At 45.8% G+C, this 19875-nt stretch overlaps 1 protein-coding gene across 3 annotated transcripts; it reads left to right on the forward strand.

The window, feature by feature from the left end:
• Nucleotides 1-6099: 6099 nt before the first annotated feature.
• Nucleotides 6100-17639, forward strand: OSTM1 (osteoclastogenesis associated transmembrane protein 1; the record flags this gene model as incomplete). Of its 3 annotated transcripts, none has more annotated exons than XM_082307075.1 (7): nt 6100-6429; nt 9542-9656; nt 11196-11293; nt 12586-12750; nt 13563-13728; nt 14036-14129; nt 16905-17639. In XM_082307075.1, the coding sequence occupies 6 exons, from the start codon at nt 6100-6102 to the stop codon at nt 14089-14091; spliced, it is 930 nt and encodes a 309-aa protein (XP_082163201.1). In that variant the 3' UTR covers nt 14092-14129; nt 16905-17639. The 3 variants fall into 3 exon arrangements, with proteins under 3 accessions (XP_082163201.1, XP_082163200.1, XP_082163199.1); XM_082307074.1 differs by lacking the exon at nt 16905-17639 and adding an exon at nt 14999-16763; XM_082307073.1 differs by lacking the exon at nt 16905-17639 and having other exon boundaries at nt 14036-16763.
• Between the last annotated feature and the right edge of the window lie 2236 nt (nt 17640-19875).

Raw genomic sequence — 19875 nt, forward strand, 5'->3', positions numbered from 1 at the left:
TGGGTGCACAAGCAAATCCAACGTCTGCTGAAGCCTGGCCATTCTCTTCCCTTAGGAGCCATGTTTTCGGCCTGTGCTTTGGGAACTTGATGAAATTCAATGGAGATATACGAGTAGCAAGAAACAATCTGTGCAAAAGAGAAGAACAGTTTTGGATTGCTTCCTTCTGAAGAGGAGACTGGGATGATACCGTACCGACACCAGGGTAACTAAAAGCAGAATTTGGCTCACTGGTTATTTCTGAGTGCGGACAGTCATCCACACTTCAGTGAGCTATAGAAAGAATGTACCTTTCATACTACTTGTGTTGATCAAGAAGCTATTTGTGGTAATTTCACTGTTATGCCGCTTCTAATGTTTCTGCTGTGTTTTAAACATCATTATCTTCCAAAGTATTTTTCTTCCCCCCACATACTTCCGTTCTTTTTCTATACATTAGCTATTTCATCAGTATCATCCTGTTTTACTGTCATGAAAGATATCCAGTCTAACAGCTCTTCTTTCATTTCATAACGAACGGCACAATTAAGACTTAATTAGATGCATGTGAGTAAGGAAATGGCATGCCAGCCAGGACCTTACATGTGATATCATTCAATTGCTCAAGTGCAGCATCCTGAAAAAATACAAACAAAAAAAATCCCGTAAACTTATTTCAAGCTGGATCTTTTCAGACTGGCATGATTGCCTACTGACAATTAATTGTTTTCTAGTCATGATTCTAAAAAGATAATGTACCTTTTATTTTTTTCTTTCCACAGCAAAAATTCTGACAGGTGCATGGAAATGACATTTCTCTGTGTATTGGATTCACGGAGAGTATTATATGCAAACATTTCAGGTCTAAGCAAAGATCATCTGGCACTATCTATGATTTCTTAAGCTATTACACTGTTATACACTTACAGAAAATAAAAGCCTTCATATGAAGATTTGGGGTTGTTTTCTCTCTTCAGAAGTGTGATGGTGCTAAATAGGGAAGAGGGTTAGCTGATGGATGGCCTGTCTCAGTGTTCTCTGTACATCTGGTTGGAAATAGGAAAATTAATGCTGTCTTTCTGGCTCATCATCTCAGGTCACTTCAGTTCCTTCTGATATCTTAGCCCCAGGGACAGGACAGTGCCCAGGACTCCTCCACCCAGCTTGTTCTGGCTGAGGTGGCCTGATTATCCACCAGAGGTGACAATAGCCATAGGCTTCAAGAGTGGGTGGCTATGGAAAAATGCAGATGAGTCCTGGTCAGCTCGCCATGGACAGTGGTGGTCAGAAAAGTAACCTCTGATCCCTTGAGGATGTTGGGTGCAGGTTCAGCCTCCCCTCCAGTGAACCAGCTAGCCGTAAGGAGGAGCTGGATGTACTAGGTTCCATATGACTCTGATTAAAGCTTACTCTGACGTGGAGGAGGTTGATGACTCTCCAAAATGCGAACGTGGTGGTTTGGATTAGGGTGAGCAAATGGTCTGCTCACAAATTGCCATATAATTGACCAAGAGAAACACACTGCAGATCCTGGTCAAGTTGGCTAGTCAGGCTCAGCAAATCTACTCAACAGCTCTTTGGAAAACTTTGCTGCTATTAAGCCTTCCTTGTTTCATTTGGTAATCTTAGGGAATAAACCCTGAAGCATTTTATATGAAGCACTGACACCCATTTTCTGTAAGTCTAAAGTTCCTGAAGTTTTACTTGGTGACAGCAGTTTCTTGTACTCACCCAGAGAATGATGTTCCTGAGTGTGTCTTCACATTTCAAGTGTCTGACCTTCCTTGATACCCAAGTAGCCGATGCAGTGTTATTGCTCCCACGTGCTCGAGGCTGAAGGACAGGATTTGGCATCTGATTTGCAAAGCCACTGATAAATTTTGGGGTTCTTCTGAATTAAAGACTGAAATGATTGTAAATCAACTGGGGGTTTTTTTCTGACTTGTTATTTTACTCATTCTTCATGGTTTAGTGCAGATGTGACTCTGTCTTCTTGCCGTGAGTGAAAAGGCTTTCATATTCTTTGCTATGCACATAGAAAAATAATTCTTCAACGGGACAGTGCTAACAGGCACGGTGGCTCAGGCTGGTCAGAAATAGTGCAGCTAGACAAGTGTTTGTCAATCGTTTTTAAACAAAGCTCACATAATCTTTTGAAAAGAAGAATTGACTCAGACTATTGTAAAGTATTGCAGGGATGATTTTTCACTTGCAACTAACTAAAAACGCATCAACATGCTGATAGTTTATTTAATGTATTTATTTCCTCACAAGTTCATTTTCTTGGGTGTGACGGGGATGTGTGCGTGCCCTTAATTAATTACTTACATGCAGCTGTCTTCTGGACCACTTTCTGATGCTCTGTGGAGTTTGGAAAACAGTCATTGAATTGGGTGACCCACTGTTAGGCTTCAACATCAGCCACGACCAGTGCATGAAGGAGCCGACATTGGCCCTTTGAATTAATAGGGACACGCAGGACTGTAATGGAGATGGGGAAGAAAAGCTTTCCATAGGCAGGGGATGGTTATGCGAGGAAGACATAATACGCTGATCCTTTGCTCATGTTGAGCTTGGCCATCTTTGCAATGAAATTAGTTGAGATTAAAAAAAGATTTCCATTTCCACAGCCCCAGAGGCACCTGTCCGGGGATAGCCCTCACACCTCCCTGCTCTTGCTAGCCCATTTCAGATGGTGAGCAGTCTGTCTCCTGGGCAGCAGTTTCGGCTGAGGAGGCAGAGCCCATTCTCCCCTTTCCTCCTGCCCTCCGAGCTGCTGCCTGCCCCCATCTCCGTTCCCGAGGCCGTCCCACTCCCCAAGCACCCAGCCTCCCAGTCGTCCCTGACTCCTTTCCCTCTTTATTCCTTACATTCAGGTTATCACTTAATTTTCTGGCACTGCCTTGACATATATGGTCTGTTCCTCCTTTTCCAGCCCTTTGGTTAAAAGGCTTTATCCAAGCTATCATCCTTCAAAGATAACAACAAAACTTGAAAAAAGGGTTCGGTTCTCAGCTCACAGAGGCATAAATCAGGAGAAAGAGCAATGAAGGCACTAGGGAGACAAACAGAGGGGAGAACCAGGTTCACAGCTTCAAACTGCTCATTTTCCCTGGTTCATACTGCCATCTCCACAGATCCAGCAAGACAGCATAGGAAATCAATATTCATTTGCTGTGTTCTGTTTCTACACTGTTAAGGTAAGACTCTTGCTTCTGCTGAATGATGCACACTTTTTCCTGTAGTCAGGGCAGGTATTTAAATACTTGGATGTGTTTTCAAGAATAACGGGGACTATATAACCACACGAGTCTTCCGATAGAGTTATTTCTGAGATTTCCTGGCCAAGGCCAAATCCTGCTTGCTTTAGTTGTGAATACAAGCCCTTTGATGAGGTTGAGAAGAAAGGTAATGGCACCACTTGTATAAGAAAACCAACCAAGTTTGTTTGCCAGCCGAGTTCTCAGTTAGGGTAAATGCCAATTTCTCTTGGTAACAAAATTCCCCCATTATCAGAGAAGAGACCCATGCCTTCTTCAGGCCCTGTTTCTGAACCACAGCTGAAAAAGTTAGCGACTTTCTAATTTTGCTTTGTTATGTCATGTTTATTATTATTATAAAAATGAGAAGTATGTAACAATCAGATGTCTTCCTTACAGGTCTGCAGCAACACATTTATTAATGCTAGAAATGTTTATATTCTGGTCATGTCTCAAAGATTTCATCTGAAACTTTTAGGTGTTTTTTTCTTTTTTTCCTTCTTTTTCTTATTTTTTTCTTTTCTTTTTTTCTTCTTTCATTTCTTTTTTCTTTTTTTTTCCTTCTTTTCTCTTTTTTTTTCTTTTTCCTTTTTTCCTTTTTTCTTTTCTTTTTTTTTTTTTTTTTTTCTTTTTATCCCCTCTTTTCCTCTCAGACTAGTTTTCCACTCGCAGGAAGAACATTTAACTCTCTCAAGACGTGGGAAAACGCATCCCTCTTGACCCACGAAGATGAAGACGCAGCTCTGTCCCCCCCGCCACCCCCCAGCCGGTCCTCCCCGGTGCCCGGGCCCACGGGAGGGAGACCCCCGGTGCGGAGGGCGGGGGGCTGCTTTCCATCGCCCCCCGGGGCTACAGATGCTGCGTGGGGCACAACGAGGGCCCTTTCCAGCCCCCCGGCACCCCTCGGTGGGGCGATGCACGGGAGTGCTGCTGCCCTCTCCTGGGGGGATGCGGGCAGGCGGGCCGCCCCTGCCTGCCTGCCTGCCCTGCCTGCCCTGCCTGCCTCCCTGCCCTGCCTGCCTGCCTGCCCACCGCCCCGGGCTGCCCGGGAGGCTGCAGTGCGGGGCCACCCCGTCCCCTGCGGTGGGCAAACGAGGCTCTGTGGCCGCAGCCTGGACCGAGGGGGGCTTAGGGAGCCACTTAGGGGCCACTTAAGGGCCCCCGTCCCCATCTCAGGGCTGCAGCTGCCAGCTTAGTGCAGGCAGCACCGCTGCTGGCAGAGTTTCTGGGTGTTCAGGCTGCACCCCTGCTAGTGAATTAAACAAGGCGCGGGGCATCCTCTCCCCCTGGAGCCACCCGGCCACATGAGTCCGGTCCTGCTAAGCGGCTTCAAGCTTCCAAACGCGGTGGCCTTGACAGACGGGGTCCCCGAGCCAGCAGGCTCTGTGCAGGGGGGATTGCCTGGCCTGGGCCAGCACCCCTGTGGGGCCTGCTCGGAGGCTGGGCAGCGGGGCTCCGGGAAGGTCCAGCACCCAAACCAGGGCCCTCCCCCTCATCAATTTACAAGTACAGGCAATCTGGTACATTTTTGCCAACACTCTGTCATTTCTCTGTGTCATACCTGTGATGTGGTTTCCATCTGTTTTCATTCATTGCTTTGAAAGCCCTTTCTTCAGAGCTGAGATATTCAGCCCACTCAGAGGTCAAATGCTCTCTGTTGGGTGCTTTTTACCTGCTGGATGGCATCTTTATCATCACCTTTACCAGTGTGTTTTCACCTGGCAGCACGAATCATAGAATCATGGAATGCCTTGGGATGGAAGGGACCTTTAAAGGTCATCTAGTCCAACCCCCAAATCCATCCTGGACACTTCCATGCTGACACTTATGGCACAGATGGCACAAGTTAAGGCCAGGTGACACCGGCCAAGCTGGGTACGGCTGGGCACACAGGGAGCCGGTACAAGCAGCGCTGAACTCCTGGCCCCTGCCATGACCATCCCGCCACCGTCAGCCAGCGCTGCCTCCCGTCACCGGTGCCACCGGTACGCTGATCGAATCAGCCGGAAGAAATGGATGGGGCCATTCCTGCCTGGCTCTGTTATTCCCAAAGGTGCCATGGCATGGAGTTGCAGGGCCCTGCTCTGCGTCTCTTGATGTGGATCTGACCAAGGCACCAGGAAAGCCAGAGCTGGCCACAAGCCCGTGGAGATCACTGGAAAGGGATTTAGTTGGATGGGACAGGCACGGGGTCAAGCTCCTGCCAGACAGAGGAGCTGTTGGAGATCCTGGCACTGCAGCCCCCGGTGAGGGGGTTACCTGCTGCTGTACTCATCCTCCTGCTCTGGGAAGAACTTTCCTTGGGGGACTCGGGTATTATCGAGACGCGACCATGGGAAAGTCTGGGGCCGGGTACCCACAAAGGTGTCCAGCTTGAGATAACGCCTGGGAAGTGCTTTGACTGCAGAAAGATGTGGTTTGTTCCTCCCTCATCAACTCTTTCTCTGCTTTGGGGATTTTTTTTCCTAATTGTTGCTGTATTTCCAGCGCATTTTACAGTCGCTTCCCGTACGACGGATACTCTGATATCTCCTTTTCGGATGAAAAGAGTTCCCTGGCTGAAAGCTACGGCACGGAAACCGCACTCCCCGCGGAGCAGAACGCGTCCCCAGCCGGCGGCACCTCCCCGGGCACCACAGCCCCTGCCCACGCCCGGGCCCGGGGCCGCCCCACCGCCGGGACCCGGCCCCACCGCCGGGACCCGGCCCCACCGCCGGGACCCGGCCCCCGGCCCCGGGCCCCGCCCCGGCTCCGCCCCTGTCCCCGCCCCCTCCCCGCCGCGGCCAATGAGCGGCGGCGCCCCGCGGCGGAGGCGGGCCTTTTCCCGCTACGGCGCTTCCGCTTCCTCGGCGCGGCCGCCATGGCGCCGCTGCGCTGCCTCCTGCCGCTGCTGCCCGCCCTGGCGCTCGCCCTCGGCGCCGCCGCCGGGGAGCCGCGCCGGCCCCTGGCGCTGGAGGCGCTGGGCGAGGCGGGGGAGCTGGCGGAGGAGCTGTGGGGAGCGGGGCTGCCCGGCGACCTGCCCGAACTGGAGCCCGAGTGCCGCCGCCTCCTCGCCGCCTTCGCGGAGGGCAGCGCGGCGCTGACCGGCTGCCTGGGCCGCCGCGCCCGCCCGGTGCGGCTCTGCCAGGCCTGCCACCGCCACTACCGCCGCCTCCTCGCTGAGTACGGCGACATCGCCCGCGCCGTCGGGGTGCGTCCGGGGCGGGCGAAGGGGGGCTGCGAGGCTGCCCGGGGCGGGGGCCCGACGTGCGGCCCTCCCCGCACCGCTGCCGGGGCAGGGGGCCCGGGCTGTTGCTTTAAGGCTTCCAGTCGTGTAAGGGCTGTACCGGAGCACAGTCGGGCCCTGAGACGCTGCTGCTGGCAGCCTCGCCCAGCGCCGTGGGGAGGGCGAGGAGAGGCAGCGGGCGTTGGGCCGGGCCTGGGCGCGGCTGCTGGCGCGACCTGTGGCGCTAACGCCCTGACCCGGGCACCCGTGTTTTGGGTAAGCGGATCTCCAGCCTGCGAATGTCAGTTCCCACGCTGGAAGCCCCACCGAGTGGGTAAGGTGGTTTAATGGAGGCTGGGAATTGTTTGGGAAGCACCGCTGCCGGTGATGGCTGCCTTCTGCTGCCTGGGGTTGTGGCATGGTCGGTGCAGCCAGCTCCTGGCGTGGTTAGGGGCAAGTAGCTCCACCTGCAGAAAAAAAGCTTTGCTCCTCTGTGCAAGTGGAAAAACTTGAGTTATTCTTGCTGAAGTAGCAATACCTGAAGCAGTGCTCTGGTTCTGGGTTGTCGTTGTATAGCACTAATGAGGAACGCTGACAGAGCTTAGTTGCCTGGCACTTCTTGGAAAATTGATGGTCTCTGAAGCTGTGGCGAGTGATGCACATCATCTGTGGGGAGCCATGTCACAGTGTTCTTGGCTCCGAAGCCGGTGGGAGTGTGGCAGCAAACTAGAAGTCCTGAGCACTGGCTGGAGTCTGTGGACCCCACCAGTGGGAAACCTTGACTAAAGCTGGCCTTCTGTTTACATCCTCCAGACTCTTGATCTTTTTTTTTTTTTTTTTTAATTTCATTTCTTAGTGTTGGAGGTGATTCATTACTAGTTTTGTGTGTTCTCATCCAGTTCATCCATTTGTAAAAGTTAGTCCCTGGGATAATGTGAGGATGACAATAGTGGATCAGACCAAAAGACCTTTGTCCATTCTCTGGTGATGGCTAGAAGCGGTAAGAGCACAAGCAGAGAGAAAGTTTATATCAGTGTGTCCCCTGGATTGTGCTTCCGGTCTTGGGATTTTTTAATCTGTATTTAGTATTGCCATTGACAAGAAAGAGCTGTTGCTCTTTAAACCCTGGTAAACTTCCAGTGCCACAGTGTCCTGCTGCAGACCATTTCACAGCTTAGTTACCTGTTGTGCGAAGTAGTATCACTTTCTGGTTTTGATGCGTTGTCTGCCTGTTTCCCGTCACCACCCCAGAGCTTGTGTTGGAGAAGTGCATGGACGTTCATTTGATAATTGTCCTCTCCAGGCAAATACCTAGCCAGTGGTCTCTTGTTTTAGTTCGCAAGCCTGTAGTCTGTTTATTTTTTTCTCATATGGAAGCTGTTTCATACCAGTGACCAGGTAAGGTGAAAGTGAGAAATTGTGTGTGTGATTCTCTTGGGTACTTTCAGCATGATGTTTTGGCTAGGATTATGTTGCCAAACATATCCCAGTGCTTACAATATGTATGAACTCGTTGCAGCTGCTGTTCTTGAGTACTGGCAGCCTGGGAGGACTGGTCCACTGCGTGGTCTGGAAGACCCATCTGTGTTAGCATTTGGCTTTCCTTCTGTGCGTGGATTAACTAACCAAATAAATAAAGGAGGTGACCTCTTGCAACCTCAATCCATGATGGCAAGTAATCAGATATCTGATGTTTTTATCTTTGCCATCCTACAATCGTTATAGTGCAACGTGAAAGAAGCAGCCAGGTTAAGTTTTGGACATCTCCGAGATGTAAAATCCTCCTCACTAGGCTAATTAAAGAATACATTGGGCAAATGTATTTAAGGAATGATACGGTTCTCGTTTCAGTTTGGGATTTAAAGTGCTTTTTCCCACTCATGAGTCCAGCTGGTGAGGAAGTTTCACAGTTAAAGGCCTTCATGAAGCAACCAGAGAGTTTCCCGCATAAGCAACTTTCTTGCATATCTGTTTGTAGTTTAGTAGAAATGAAAGCGGGTGAACGTAGGAGTTACCAGATGTGGCAATATTCGATTTCTGCAGTTGAGTCCCCAAGGGAAACTTCTTATGTAAAAAATAAACCTGTTTTAGCAAAGAGAGGCGGAAATGATCTCTTGTAGAGCTCTGTAAGGAACATGTTTCTCGTTAAAGAGATTATTTTCTCGTATGTCCCATGTCACTTATCAAAGAGGCTTTTGGCAGCTTTGGCAATTTTGAGAAGTGCTTAAGTCAATTTAGCAGCCAGAAACCAGGAGCTAGAGCACAGGAGTCAGCTGATTGGAGATCATGGTTTTGCATCAGTGATTTGAGGGAGAAAATAAAGCTTTGAAGGAGGAAAAACATTGTTCTGAATTCTGATAGGGATACTTCCTGTTTATTCTGTAACTGCTTTCATAGTTGCTCTGCGTTTTTTTTTTATTAACTTGGTCCAGAGAATAAGTTGCTGTAAGAGTTGCGCCAGCGCCTGCTTTGAGGATGGGGTGTGTTGGGTGGCTCGCTAAGACCCGCTGAGCTTGGTGCCTGCGTCTGGGGAGGACGAGAGCCCGGCTTGGTCGTGGGCTTGGGGGAGCAACCGCGGGCGCTGCTTCGCGGGGGACTGTGTTCCTGGTGTTGCTGCATCAGGGGGAAGTTTGCTGCTGATACAATACGTTGGTACAGCGGTTTTGGATATTGTTTTCTGTTGTTTGAGGTTGTTTTGTTTTGAGGACAGTCTGTTGGTTCAGCTCCTTCAGATGTTCCTGCAGTCTAATGTCCTCTCTGGCTACTCATGCCTTGAGCTGGCTCCTGGGGCAGCGGCCCAGAAAGGGATGAATATGATGAATATTTTTTTTTTTGCAGTCGCGTATTTTTGACTGACTTGCTTGCAGTCCTAATAGGTCTTCAAAGACCACGGGCAGCAAGATGTGTTGCTCATAGTATGATTTAGAGGATCACAAGATTTTTATTGTTCTGTCAATTCTGCTCTGCCTATTCTAGAAATATCGATGTGATGAGACGTGATTGCTTAGATGTGCTTGCCTAAAATATGTTTCAAAATTTTCTCTTTGTATTTTTAACACTTGATTGCTTTTTTTGTTGTTTCCTTTTTTTCTTCTAGAATTCTTCTGAGAGCCACAATTGCGCCAAAAGCATCTTGACCTCAGACAGGCTGCAGATAGTTGTGACCCTTTCGCAGTTCTTTAACGAAACCTGGGAGGCAGCCAACTGTGCAAGTATGTGACTTGTTCTGTCGCTTTCATGCTACTGTTATTACTTAGCTTGACGTTGCCCCTAAAATTGGCACGGATCGGAATTATATGTATTTGTTTAAATACAGACAGTATATAACATAAAAATCCTAAACTAGAGCTGCTCCAATGAGGGGTACAGGAGCTTATTATTTTGTAAGAGATAATGCCAAAATCTGAGGGCATTAGTCTGTCAGAAAAATTAGTTGTTATATAAATATTTCTTTTAGTCTCTTCTTTCAAAAGGTAGTCATTTTCGTTTTCTTTGTGATCCGCAGACTCTGCTGGAGACTTTCCTTAGCTTCATTGCAGTTTCTTCTGTTTTTCCCAGTCCTCCCATTTTAAAAAAAAAAAAAAACTTACATAAGAAACTTTCCCTTTTTTGTTAATAAAGTCAGTAACTCTGGAATGCTTACACGCTGAACAGTATCTGCCTCCACAGCCATGCTCTTTATTTCATTTTATGGGTGGAGGGTGTCCAAATCTACCCCTGTATCTCACTGTTGCCATGCTGAAGGTGCTGTGCCACACTTAGAGCTGCACTATGGCTTTTTGCCATTCCCCTGGTGTGGGAGGTGGGACCCTACACTAATAGGCGCACTAGAAAATAGCAGGAATAGCATTACGGAGTTGAGTGTTAAAGACGCTGGGTTTGCTGCAGAGTCCCTTGAGAGCCCAGAAGAGTTTGTTTACATTTGTGAGCCTGGGCTGGGTGAAGACTGGAAAGGCAGCACGGGAGCAGCGGTGCTGTCTGTGCTGTGCTGCTGTGCTTAGCCTGTGACCTGCAGGCTGCCTGCCCAGTGTCCAGCAGGATGCTCGCCCTCGATACTGATGGCGCTTCCTTCTTTCAGGAGAATTTTCTAGGGTGTTGGCTTGCTCTCACGGTGCTGTTGCTGAACACCTAAATTCCCAAACCACTGTTGTTTTCAAGGGTTTGTCTGGTTAGAGCGCCTGAAGTGGGGTGGGATGGATGGAAGCAGTAACGTGGTAGGGTTGAGCCTATGACTGGGAGGAAAGCCCCAGAGCTCCCCTCAAAGCTGGTGAAATGGTCAGCTCTTTTCTTAAACAATAATAACCTACACTCCGATTTGTACTATTGTGTTCATGGTCTGGCTGTTTCCTGGATGCTCTCTGTTTCGTCTTCACTGCTGGTGCTTCTGCTTTCACGTAATGGCTGTTACCGTTGCTGGGCAAAGCCAGATTTGCAGGCTAGAAAATAAAAGTAATGTCTTGTTTTATCTTAAAGTCCAAAGATAATTCAGACCCCCTCTTCAGAAAGCTCTTGATGATAGTCTTCATCTTTCACTTAATCAAGGCCAATTAATTCTGAAATATGTTCTCGATGAAGAGTTAGGTCAGCAGGTCTGAGACATCAGTGGCAGGCAGATAAGGAAACCGCAGTGTTGACTAGACCTGTCTTTTATAGTCGAGGGCTCTTTTTGCAGGAGTGGAGTGTCAGGGGCTTGTCGGCTATGGAAATGTTAGAAATTAGAATATCCTGATGTTTTTCTTTCTCTTTGACAGATTGTTTAAAGAACAACAGTGAGGGGTTATCAAATTCTACTGTAGAATTCCTGGATTTATTCAATAAATCTCTGACATGTTTTGAACATAACCTTCAGGTATTTATACTGTGTATTTAAGAGAAGCACTAAATCCTCTAATTGCTAGCAAAATCTTATTTATGCTGAATAAACTGCAGATACAGATTAGGCAAATAAACTGCTGGTGAGTTTGTGGATTTTAGGCAGATAAAGCAATGATCTGTAAAATGCAGATGTTTACAGATTGAGAGCCTAAAATTAATTCTAATTGATATTCACCTTGACTTCATTTTGTATGTAATTGCAGTGCTACTTCACATCAGAATTTCTGAATTCACAGTAGTTGATAATTATATAGTAAGAAATGGCATGTCTGCATGCTGTAAGTCTCTTTTTCTGTCTCTTTGTGGAATTGTTGTCTTCTGACTTAATTCAGTCTTTAAATAACCTTTGATAATATAGACTAGTTCAGAAAGACCAGCTACCTTAAATCGTTGTAACAGTTTTTTGACTATTAAAATTATGGGTAGTTAAAGTTTGTCTGTATCGCAAAGGTGATATAACTTAGTGAAATAAATGCGATAATTGTCCTCAAAGAAAATGCCATAAATAGCCTAAGAAACTGTGCATATTCCATTTCAATCAGAAACTGGTCAAGTTCCGGGATCATTCAGTAGCAAAAACGGGAAATGATGGGTATGGGACAATCTCTGAGGAAGCTGTCTGTTTTTTTTTTATTATTAATGATTTCTAGGAAATGTGCCTTAGAGGCCTTGGCCAGGAGCAGCGCAGGCTGGCCTATCGATCACTTCAAGTGTCTGAACTAGAACTCAACCCAGTGGTTGGTGGGTAGCTGGTACAACCATTACTGGGTTGGAGTATCTTTAGAGATTGTAGTTTTGTTTTCAGGTGTGTTGTATCGCATTCAGGGGTGGTGAAGGTTGCAAATGAAAAGGATTACTTACTATGGCACAGTCTGTCCCTGTCGATATAGCTCAGCAGTAGCAACCTACCAGTTGTTAGGTATGGGAAAACAGAAACAAAAACTATTAAGGAACGCGATATCTCTGGCTCCAGAATTACATTTAATTACTAGTAATTCCCCAGCCCGGAAACTGGTGTATTAAAGTGTTTAAATAAAAAAGCTGCTAGTTCAAAGAACAGTTTGAGATGCAGAACCTGCAGGAGATGGATCCTGTCCCTAGTGAATTACAGTTGGTCCTTTTTCCTCCTGCATTCTCATGCGAGTTGTCAGTCTGGGCCCCTACTCGATCTAGGATGCTAAAAATCTGGATTTTGACGCTAGTTTTTAAGTTTGTTTTTTTTATAATGCCTTAAAACAGCATTCATACAGAGTTTTATAACCCTAGGGACAAGCCATCTATCTGTCACCAAATAACTACACAGAAGTATGTAAAAACTGCAACGAAACCTACAAAATGTTGAATGACCTGTATAACAACTTGCAAAGGATGAACAGGCAAGGGGGTGAGTCTGGGCACTCCGCACACCTGTGTATCGACGTGGAAGACGCAGTAAGTATTTATTAATACTCAACAGGGAGACCTTGTCACGGAGGTCTTTATTAATCGGAGCCATTTGTGCTTGTCTTGCTAGGGATTGTCTTTTCCCTTTCGGTGTGGGACAGTACTGGCAGCAGTGCCTTTGTCAGGCTGATGTCCCGCGAGGAAGAAGTTAGCCCGGTGGGGCTGTCTTGCAAGGTCCTGTCCTCAGTCAATGCAGCAGGAGCGTGACTGAAGCTCCTGGTCACCCGAGTGCATTCCAGTTTAAGTAGCTGCACTTTAATTTCTTGTTATTGCGAAGGGGATGGATTTAAAAAAAAAAAAAATCGTCTTAATCTTCTGGCTTTTAATGCGAAGCTTTCCTGCTATTGTTCTAGCCAGTGTAATACTTGATTCCTTATTGCAGCAGCTGTTTCTAGAGGTCCTCAGCATTGGTGACATATGTTTGGAAAAAGCTTTGTTATATTGTGGAGTTTCATGTGGTTGGGCAAAAGGAGTGCTGTCGAAAGTATGGGATTAGCTTTGTCCCTGAAGGCTGTCAGAGTTCTCTGGGAAGCAGGCATGTGGCAATGCTACAGCATATCTGAGTATAGTCAGGTTTTGAAGCTTGTAAAAGTTTTGATGTGAAATTATGGCTCCGTTTAAATGGTCTGTTTCTACATTTCCAGGCATTGCTTGCTTCTGGGGCCGGGGAGATCTGTTAAAGTATTATTTTCTGAGGTCATATTTGAACACTTGAATGTCTTGAGGCCTGAGCGTTTGCCATGCTGCACAGTAAAAATGCATGTGCTCGCTTTCACGGCTTGCTTATGTTTTTCTTCTAGATGAACATCACTCGGAAGCTTTGGAGCAGGACTTTCAACTGTTCTGTTCCCTGCAGTGATACAGTCCCAGTGATTGCAGTTTCATCCTTTATTCTCTTCCTACCTATTGTTTTTTATCTTAGTAGCTTCCTTCACTCGAAGCAGAAGAAACGGATACTCATTCTGCGTAAGTAGTGGTGCTGGCATTTCACTGGTAGAGTTGGGTGGTGCCAGGGGCTCGCTTGGCTCTGGCGGGAGAGGGGGCCCAGCCAGATCTGCCTGCAGCTGTGCTGACGGCGCTAATAGCGACTATTAGTCTGCTGCTGTCCCCTGAAGAAGGGTAGTAAAGAGCTTCAGCCACATCTTTTCATTAAAGTTTCTGGACGTGAACAGAAAGCTGTTTGCAAGTCTGTGTCAGATAAATAGAGGGAGTGGAGAGACTAGTTTTGTGGAATTCTTTGTGTTTAATTTTCATATAATTTTTCCCTTTCCAGCCAAGCGCATCCAGTCAAATGCCAGTCTTGTGAACATCCAAGAAAAATACAGCTGAGCTGCAAAACAAAACCTGAGAACTGCTGCTGGTATACAGTGGGTACAATTGTGTTGGAATGAGGCCGGCACAAAAGAGGAGTTAATTATGGTTTAGTGTAATGATACAGAGCAACACAAGTTAAACAAAATGCCGTCTGACTTCTAAGCGAGGATATTAACAAACATGACAAGGCAGGGCTGTGTGACACTGTATGGACTCTGGTTTTGAAAAATCTGTGGTTTTTTTCAGTCTTGGGCTGAAGCTGGTGTTTTTCTGTTTCTAAGCTTTTGTATTTGTCATCAATAGAATAGTTATACTTTCCTTGCATTTTTTTTTCCTCTTTAATTTATCATATTTGTTTCACATAAACCTGAGATTCTGAATCTTTTTGAGGTGATTTTCATAGACAGACCAAACTTGAAATGATATTTGATGTTCCTGCTTGAAACATTACGTTTAATTCCACATAACATTCAGTTTTGCCAGACTTGGGATGGACAGGAAACCTTTAAAAAGGAAAGTTCCCACCTTTCTGATACCTCTCTCTAAAGTCATGCTGCTGGTCTCAGGGCGGGGGGAACCAAAAAGCCATGAAATATGCGGAGGAAGTGGTAATATATAACGTCCAAAGCCAGCAACAAAAGCAACAGAACTGCCAGTGCTAGACATGAATAATAATCATTGATGACTACAGTTTTCAGCTATCTGTGAAGCAGGCGGCATATTTAGTCATTTGTACACTTTAACCGCTAAAATCATTGCTTTTCAAATGTTAAATTTTCTGAGGCTTATTTTAGATGTCTGCTTGGGTAACTGAATGCTTCACTGTTTGCCTGTTTATTGTGTTATTTCCTTTCCTTTTTAATTATCAAGGGTTTTTTGGGGTTTTTTTTTGATTTGTGTTTGGTTTTTTTTTTTTGTAAAGGAGAAGTGAGGTAAAGTCAAGTCACTGGAGATGCTGAATTTCCTGGTCTAGAGCTTGCTATGGCTTAATACAGAGGTGTTTACAGGAACTTCGCAGGGAAAAAGTTACCTTTTCTAGATAATAAGTATTTTAGTGGTAAATGAACCAGGGGGTTCTCTAACTTAAACACTGTCCTGAAGGGCAATGAAGATACTCTGCTGGGAATTGATGACTTTCAAGAAATAGTTTCAAAAATTAGACATGTGAAATAGATGAATGTAAACAAATCCAAGCTTGCAGGATTCCAAAGCTGATGGAGAAATTTGTGCAATAACTGTGGGGATGGATAGTGCTACTGAGAGGCCGTGGGCACAACTCGACAGCTGCAGCAATACCGATGGTTCGGTTTGGTTATGACGGCCCTGATTTGGGAGAGTGGTGGTGCTGAAAGGATTTATAGCTGTGTTTGAGGTTAATGAATGCCAGTCTTTGCTCTCATTTCCAAATGTGTTTCCTAACCATGAGATAAAAATGAATGGCCATTACAGCTAAAAAAATTAAATTTCTCTAGGAATCTGTGTCTGACATCTGTCAAAAAACCCTGTGAAATAGGCTTGTGTATTTGACTTGCTTTGGAGCCTAGAATGATAAATTTTTCCTTTGCACTAAGGCTCAAATAAATATATAATGATGTAACAAAACAGTCCTAAAGCTCTTCAAGTCATTGGTTTTCTTGGTTTTCTTGGTTTTTTTTGTCATTCTTTTGAGTTAGAACATACTGTCAGTTTTAAACTCAAGTTGACAGTATGTTTAACATTAAGTAAAATACTGTGTTAGCGATTGGTCCCACCCACATGGTTGCTTTTTTGTATTTTATCAGTAAGAATTATTTATCTCCCTCTGTTAAACATGTGAATTACTAGGTCAACAGTCAGTTTGTTCTAGGGAGTTTACAACAATAACATAAAACTGTGTTTCTCTTATTACATAGTAAACTTCTTGCAGCCAGAAGAGGCATGCTGCCTTTAAAAAAAAAAAATATTTTTTTATATCTCTTATTCTTAGACTTCAACTTTCTGGGACTTATTCAGCTGCCTGCTCTAATAGCATTACATTGATTTGGGACATCATATGATTGAGAGCTGTTCAAAGCAATCTTTCATTTGTGCAGATAAAGCCAGTTTGTATGTGCAGCATTTCAGAATGACAGCTTTTATATTGTAAGCAGTGGCTTTTTGAGCACATTCATGTTAAGTAGGTCTGAAAGTCATTACTTTTGGATATGGTGGTTAAGCACTTTAAAAAAAAAAAAATCAGCTTTTCTTATTTTCCTGGCTGCTAAGCCAAACGGAAATACTCATGTGACTTTTGTTGTTTTTTATTTTAAAGCAGCAGTAAAGTTTACACTCGAGATTTTAATATTACATGTACTATTTTCTCCTTTTTCTTCTCCTCCCCCCCTCAATTTGTACTACTAACTTTCTTTACACAGTGTTATATTTTTGGTAGGGTATTTCATATGTAAATTGATTGAATTCTCTTTATACTCTCTGTTTCCTAGAGAAATGTGGAAGCACACAGACTGTGTTGAAGGAGAACTAGAATTCTTTTTGCTGCTAGTCTTTCATCTTGGTTTACTTTTGCCTTTTTGGTATTATATGTACTAACTAGGATGAACTTTGAAATACTAGTTGTTTGTATCTTTTTGTGCAAATAAAGATTTCTTACTGTGGGGTAGCACTTTGATTCATATTTATACTTACTAGAAAAGCTCTAAACACAGAAAGTCGGCTCTAATAAAGATTGTCAATAAACAGTGAACAGTGTGTTTACTTAATTGCTTCATTTATAGTAGTTTTATACTCCTGCTGTTCTGGGTTTGTGTTCAGAAGCACCTGCTTATTATTCCTCATTATGCCTTTTGCAGGAAAACAGCATCAGAAGGATGTTTTCAAAGCAGTGCTGTGCTGAATTACAGAACAAATGAACGGCAACTGCTGAGAAAGGGTGGAGTTTCAGCTCAGTCAAAGCCTGCTGAAGTGTACGGAAAGGCTCCTGTTCGTTGCAACGGAGTTTCTTGGATGGGTGCGCGTGGGTAAGGCTAGCGGGGATGACTTGCTGCCTTTGTGGGGAGGCTTTTGGTTGCCTGCACTGGCCACTCTCTCAGCTTCAGCAGGCACGGTGTCGGATCGCTGTTGGACTGGGAGATTTCTTTAAAAATGGCAGTGCAGTGCCTCACCATGGAGAGAGCCGGGCGTCTCGCCTGATGGTAGTAGCCTTGTGCGCTAGTGGTAGGATGTCTCGAAGGCAAATTTGAATCTCAGGGTGTCGTTTGCAAGGGGCTTCCAGAAAGGCTGGGAAAGTTGTAATGCCAGCGCGTGAGGCGTGGCTTCAGCTGGAAAACTAGGAACGGTTCTGGTTGCCTGTATGCTTGGGAGAGGGACTGGAGAGGGAGCAAGCACAGGAGAAGTGCAAGTGGGAAAAGTCGGGGGTTTACGCAATGAGTGGAGCAGAGGGTCAGAGAGTGAGGGTGGAAATAAAGGGTCTGTAAGCACACTCGGAACGAAGTGTTTTGGAGGGAGAGGCTGCTCAAGTTCACAGGTAGCTGAAAGACCCTGAGAAAAGAGGGTACAAATGGGGCCTTGATAGCAGCTGAGCTGGAAGGGGGAGGCTCTGGCTCTGTGGTGGAGGTGAGGTTGGGGACCGGTAGCAGGGAGATGGAGCAGCTGAGCCCAGGTCCCCCACTGGCCTGTGATGGGACACACAGGTGGGCTGCCTGTGCGGGTCGGGAAGGGGAGGGAGCAAGTAGTGGGATGGCAACAGGGACTTGCTTTTGAGTTACTTAAAAGCAACTGCTTTTTTCTGGGGGGCTACCTGAATCATGTGATGCTGTGGATGGTGTTGAAGTAATCCTGGTTCACAGGCTCTTTACAAAGCTCCTGGTTTATTTCAGGCTGAGTGAAGTTCCTGTTTAGCACTAAATAGGGGACTTTTTTCTTTAAAACAAACCAAAAATACTTGTTTTTTGTGTAATGGCTCCTTTTTTTCCATCTTTATTAAGTACTTGCTACAATCACAAAATGGCTTCAGTTTCCTAATGTTTTGCTTGTGGTACTTACTGTCCAGTTAATCAAGTACCATCAAATCTACTTGCATTTCTGCTAATTTATACATTAGTCTTCATGCCCTGAATATAGTTTCTCTGGAATGATAAGCTGTGTGATCAGCAAAGTCACTGCACTCCTAATCAGAACGTATGGGTAACTCACCAATTTTTGTTCATATTTTGGTGAAAATTTTCCTTCTGGGACTGGTGTAAGCATTTTTAGCCTGATCTTAGTGAAGTTCATGCAGGAATCACCTTCTGTATTTTTGCCAGCATAAAAAGTTACATGTTGGAAGAGCGAAGCCAATAAATCCTGCAACTTCTCTAAGTGTGGCTTCTCCCAGCATTGCAATTAGTGTCTGTTGCTACCTGCTGGAGTCAGCCAGGATGATTTATGTGCAACTAGTAGCCTTGTGTCATGCTGAGAGTTGAAATTCGGTTGCTGTCTTGGAGACCCTGGTCTAATCCAAGGCAAAAATAACATGTAAAGGAAGAAAACGGGAGGTGACCTGATTGATGACCGGAGTCAGTTGTGTAATAACCTTTTCCAAGCGCAGGTGTTTAATACAGAGATACCGGCATCTCTGCTGGCCATCGGGAGGGTTTCTGGCATGATCCGTACCTGGGACTGGGTGTGGGCTTAAGGAGCGGTCTGACCAGTGTCTTCTGCTACAGCACACAGCTTCAAGCCCTTGCAACTGCTCTGCTTGGAAGATGGTGCTGGTACAAACTGGTTTCTCCCAGCATCTGCTTTGGGGCCAGAGGAGCTGCCTGGGGCACTTCTGATTTGTGCTGGCTAACGTGAGCATGTGGGAGCACCCATGAGCATGCACGCTTCTCGGGAGGCACAGAGGGCTACAATGGTTGACCTTCATACCTTGCACAGATTAGAGGTGAGGGAAGAGGGAGGTTTTTGTTTTGCAGGGAGTTTTTGTTACTTTCAGCCTTATACAGAGAAGAAAAAGCTGCAATTTTCCCCCAGGTAAAACAATTTCCCCACCCCTGTTTCACGCTGAATCCATGCTTTGATGTGTTTGTGTATGGTGTGTGGGACAGCAGCTTGCTTACTGCAAATGTCACTGGTGTTTTACAAGGGATCTCTGCTCTACGTGGACATAGACAAATTGCTGAGGGGAGGCTATTAGGCATTGGGGGGAACACTTTGCTTTCACCTAAATCTTAACTGTGTTTCTTCTCCTCCTGTCAGCCCTACTTTGAGACCCCTGGAGGTCACCTGGTCCAAGTCCCTGCTCAAGCAGGGCCATCTCCAAAGTTGGATCAAATTGTTCCTACTCATTTCTCAGAGCTGTGGCAAGGGCAGTGCCAGGGAACTGGCTGTGTGGGGAAGGAATATGGGAATACTCTATAGTATAGCAGGCTTTAAAAGGAGCCTGCTGCTTGAAGTGTGAGCTGGGTTTGGGCTTCTGTGCATCTTCCTTGCAAACAGGACTGGGCAGAATAGGGCTGATGGGTTGGCAGGATGGCAGGGATGCTGTTGCAATGTTTTGCAGGGTCAGAGACGCGAAGTTGCATTGAGTAAACTGCTAATTATTTTTTTAAAATAACTTAATGAGTTGTGGTAGAAATAAGTTGGTTACATGAACTCTGAAATCTTCCCCTACTCCCATCTGCGGTGAAAATATTGGAAAGCTCTTTCAAATATTTAATAAAAGAGAGACACTCGCTAGTAGCTCGGCTGAAGTTTTAACTTTTAATAGTGAAAATTCCCCTCTGGTGCCAGCGCAGTAAGTATCATGGATTGCTGCAATTAAACCAGTGCCTTAAGTTATTC

Source organism: Platalea leucorodia, assembly GCF_965183815.1.
Source record: "Platalea leucorodia genome assembly, chromosome: 3".
NCBI lineage: Eukaryota > Metazoa > Chordata > Aves > Pelecaniformes > Threskiornithidae > Platalea > Platalea leucorodia.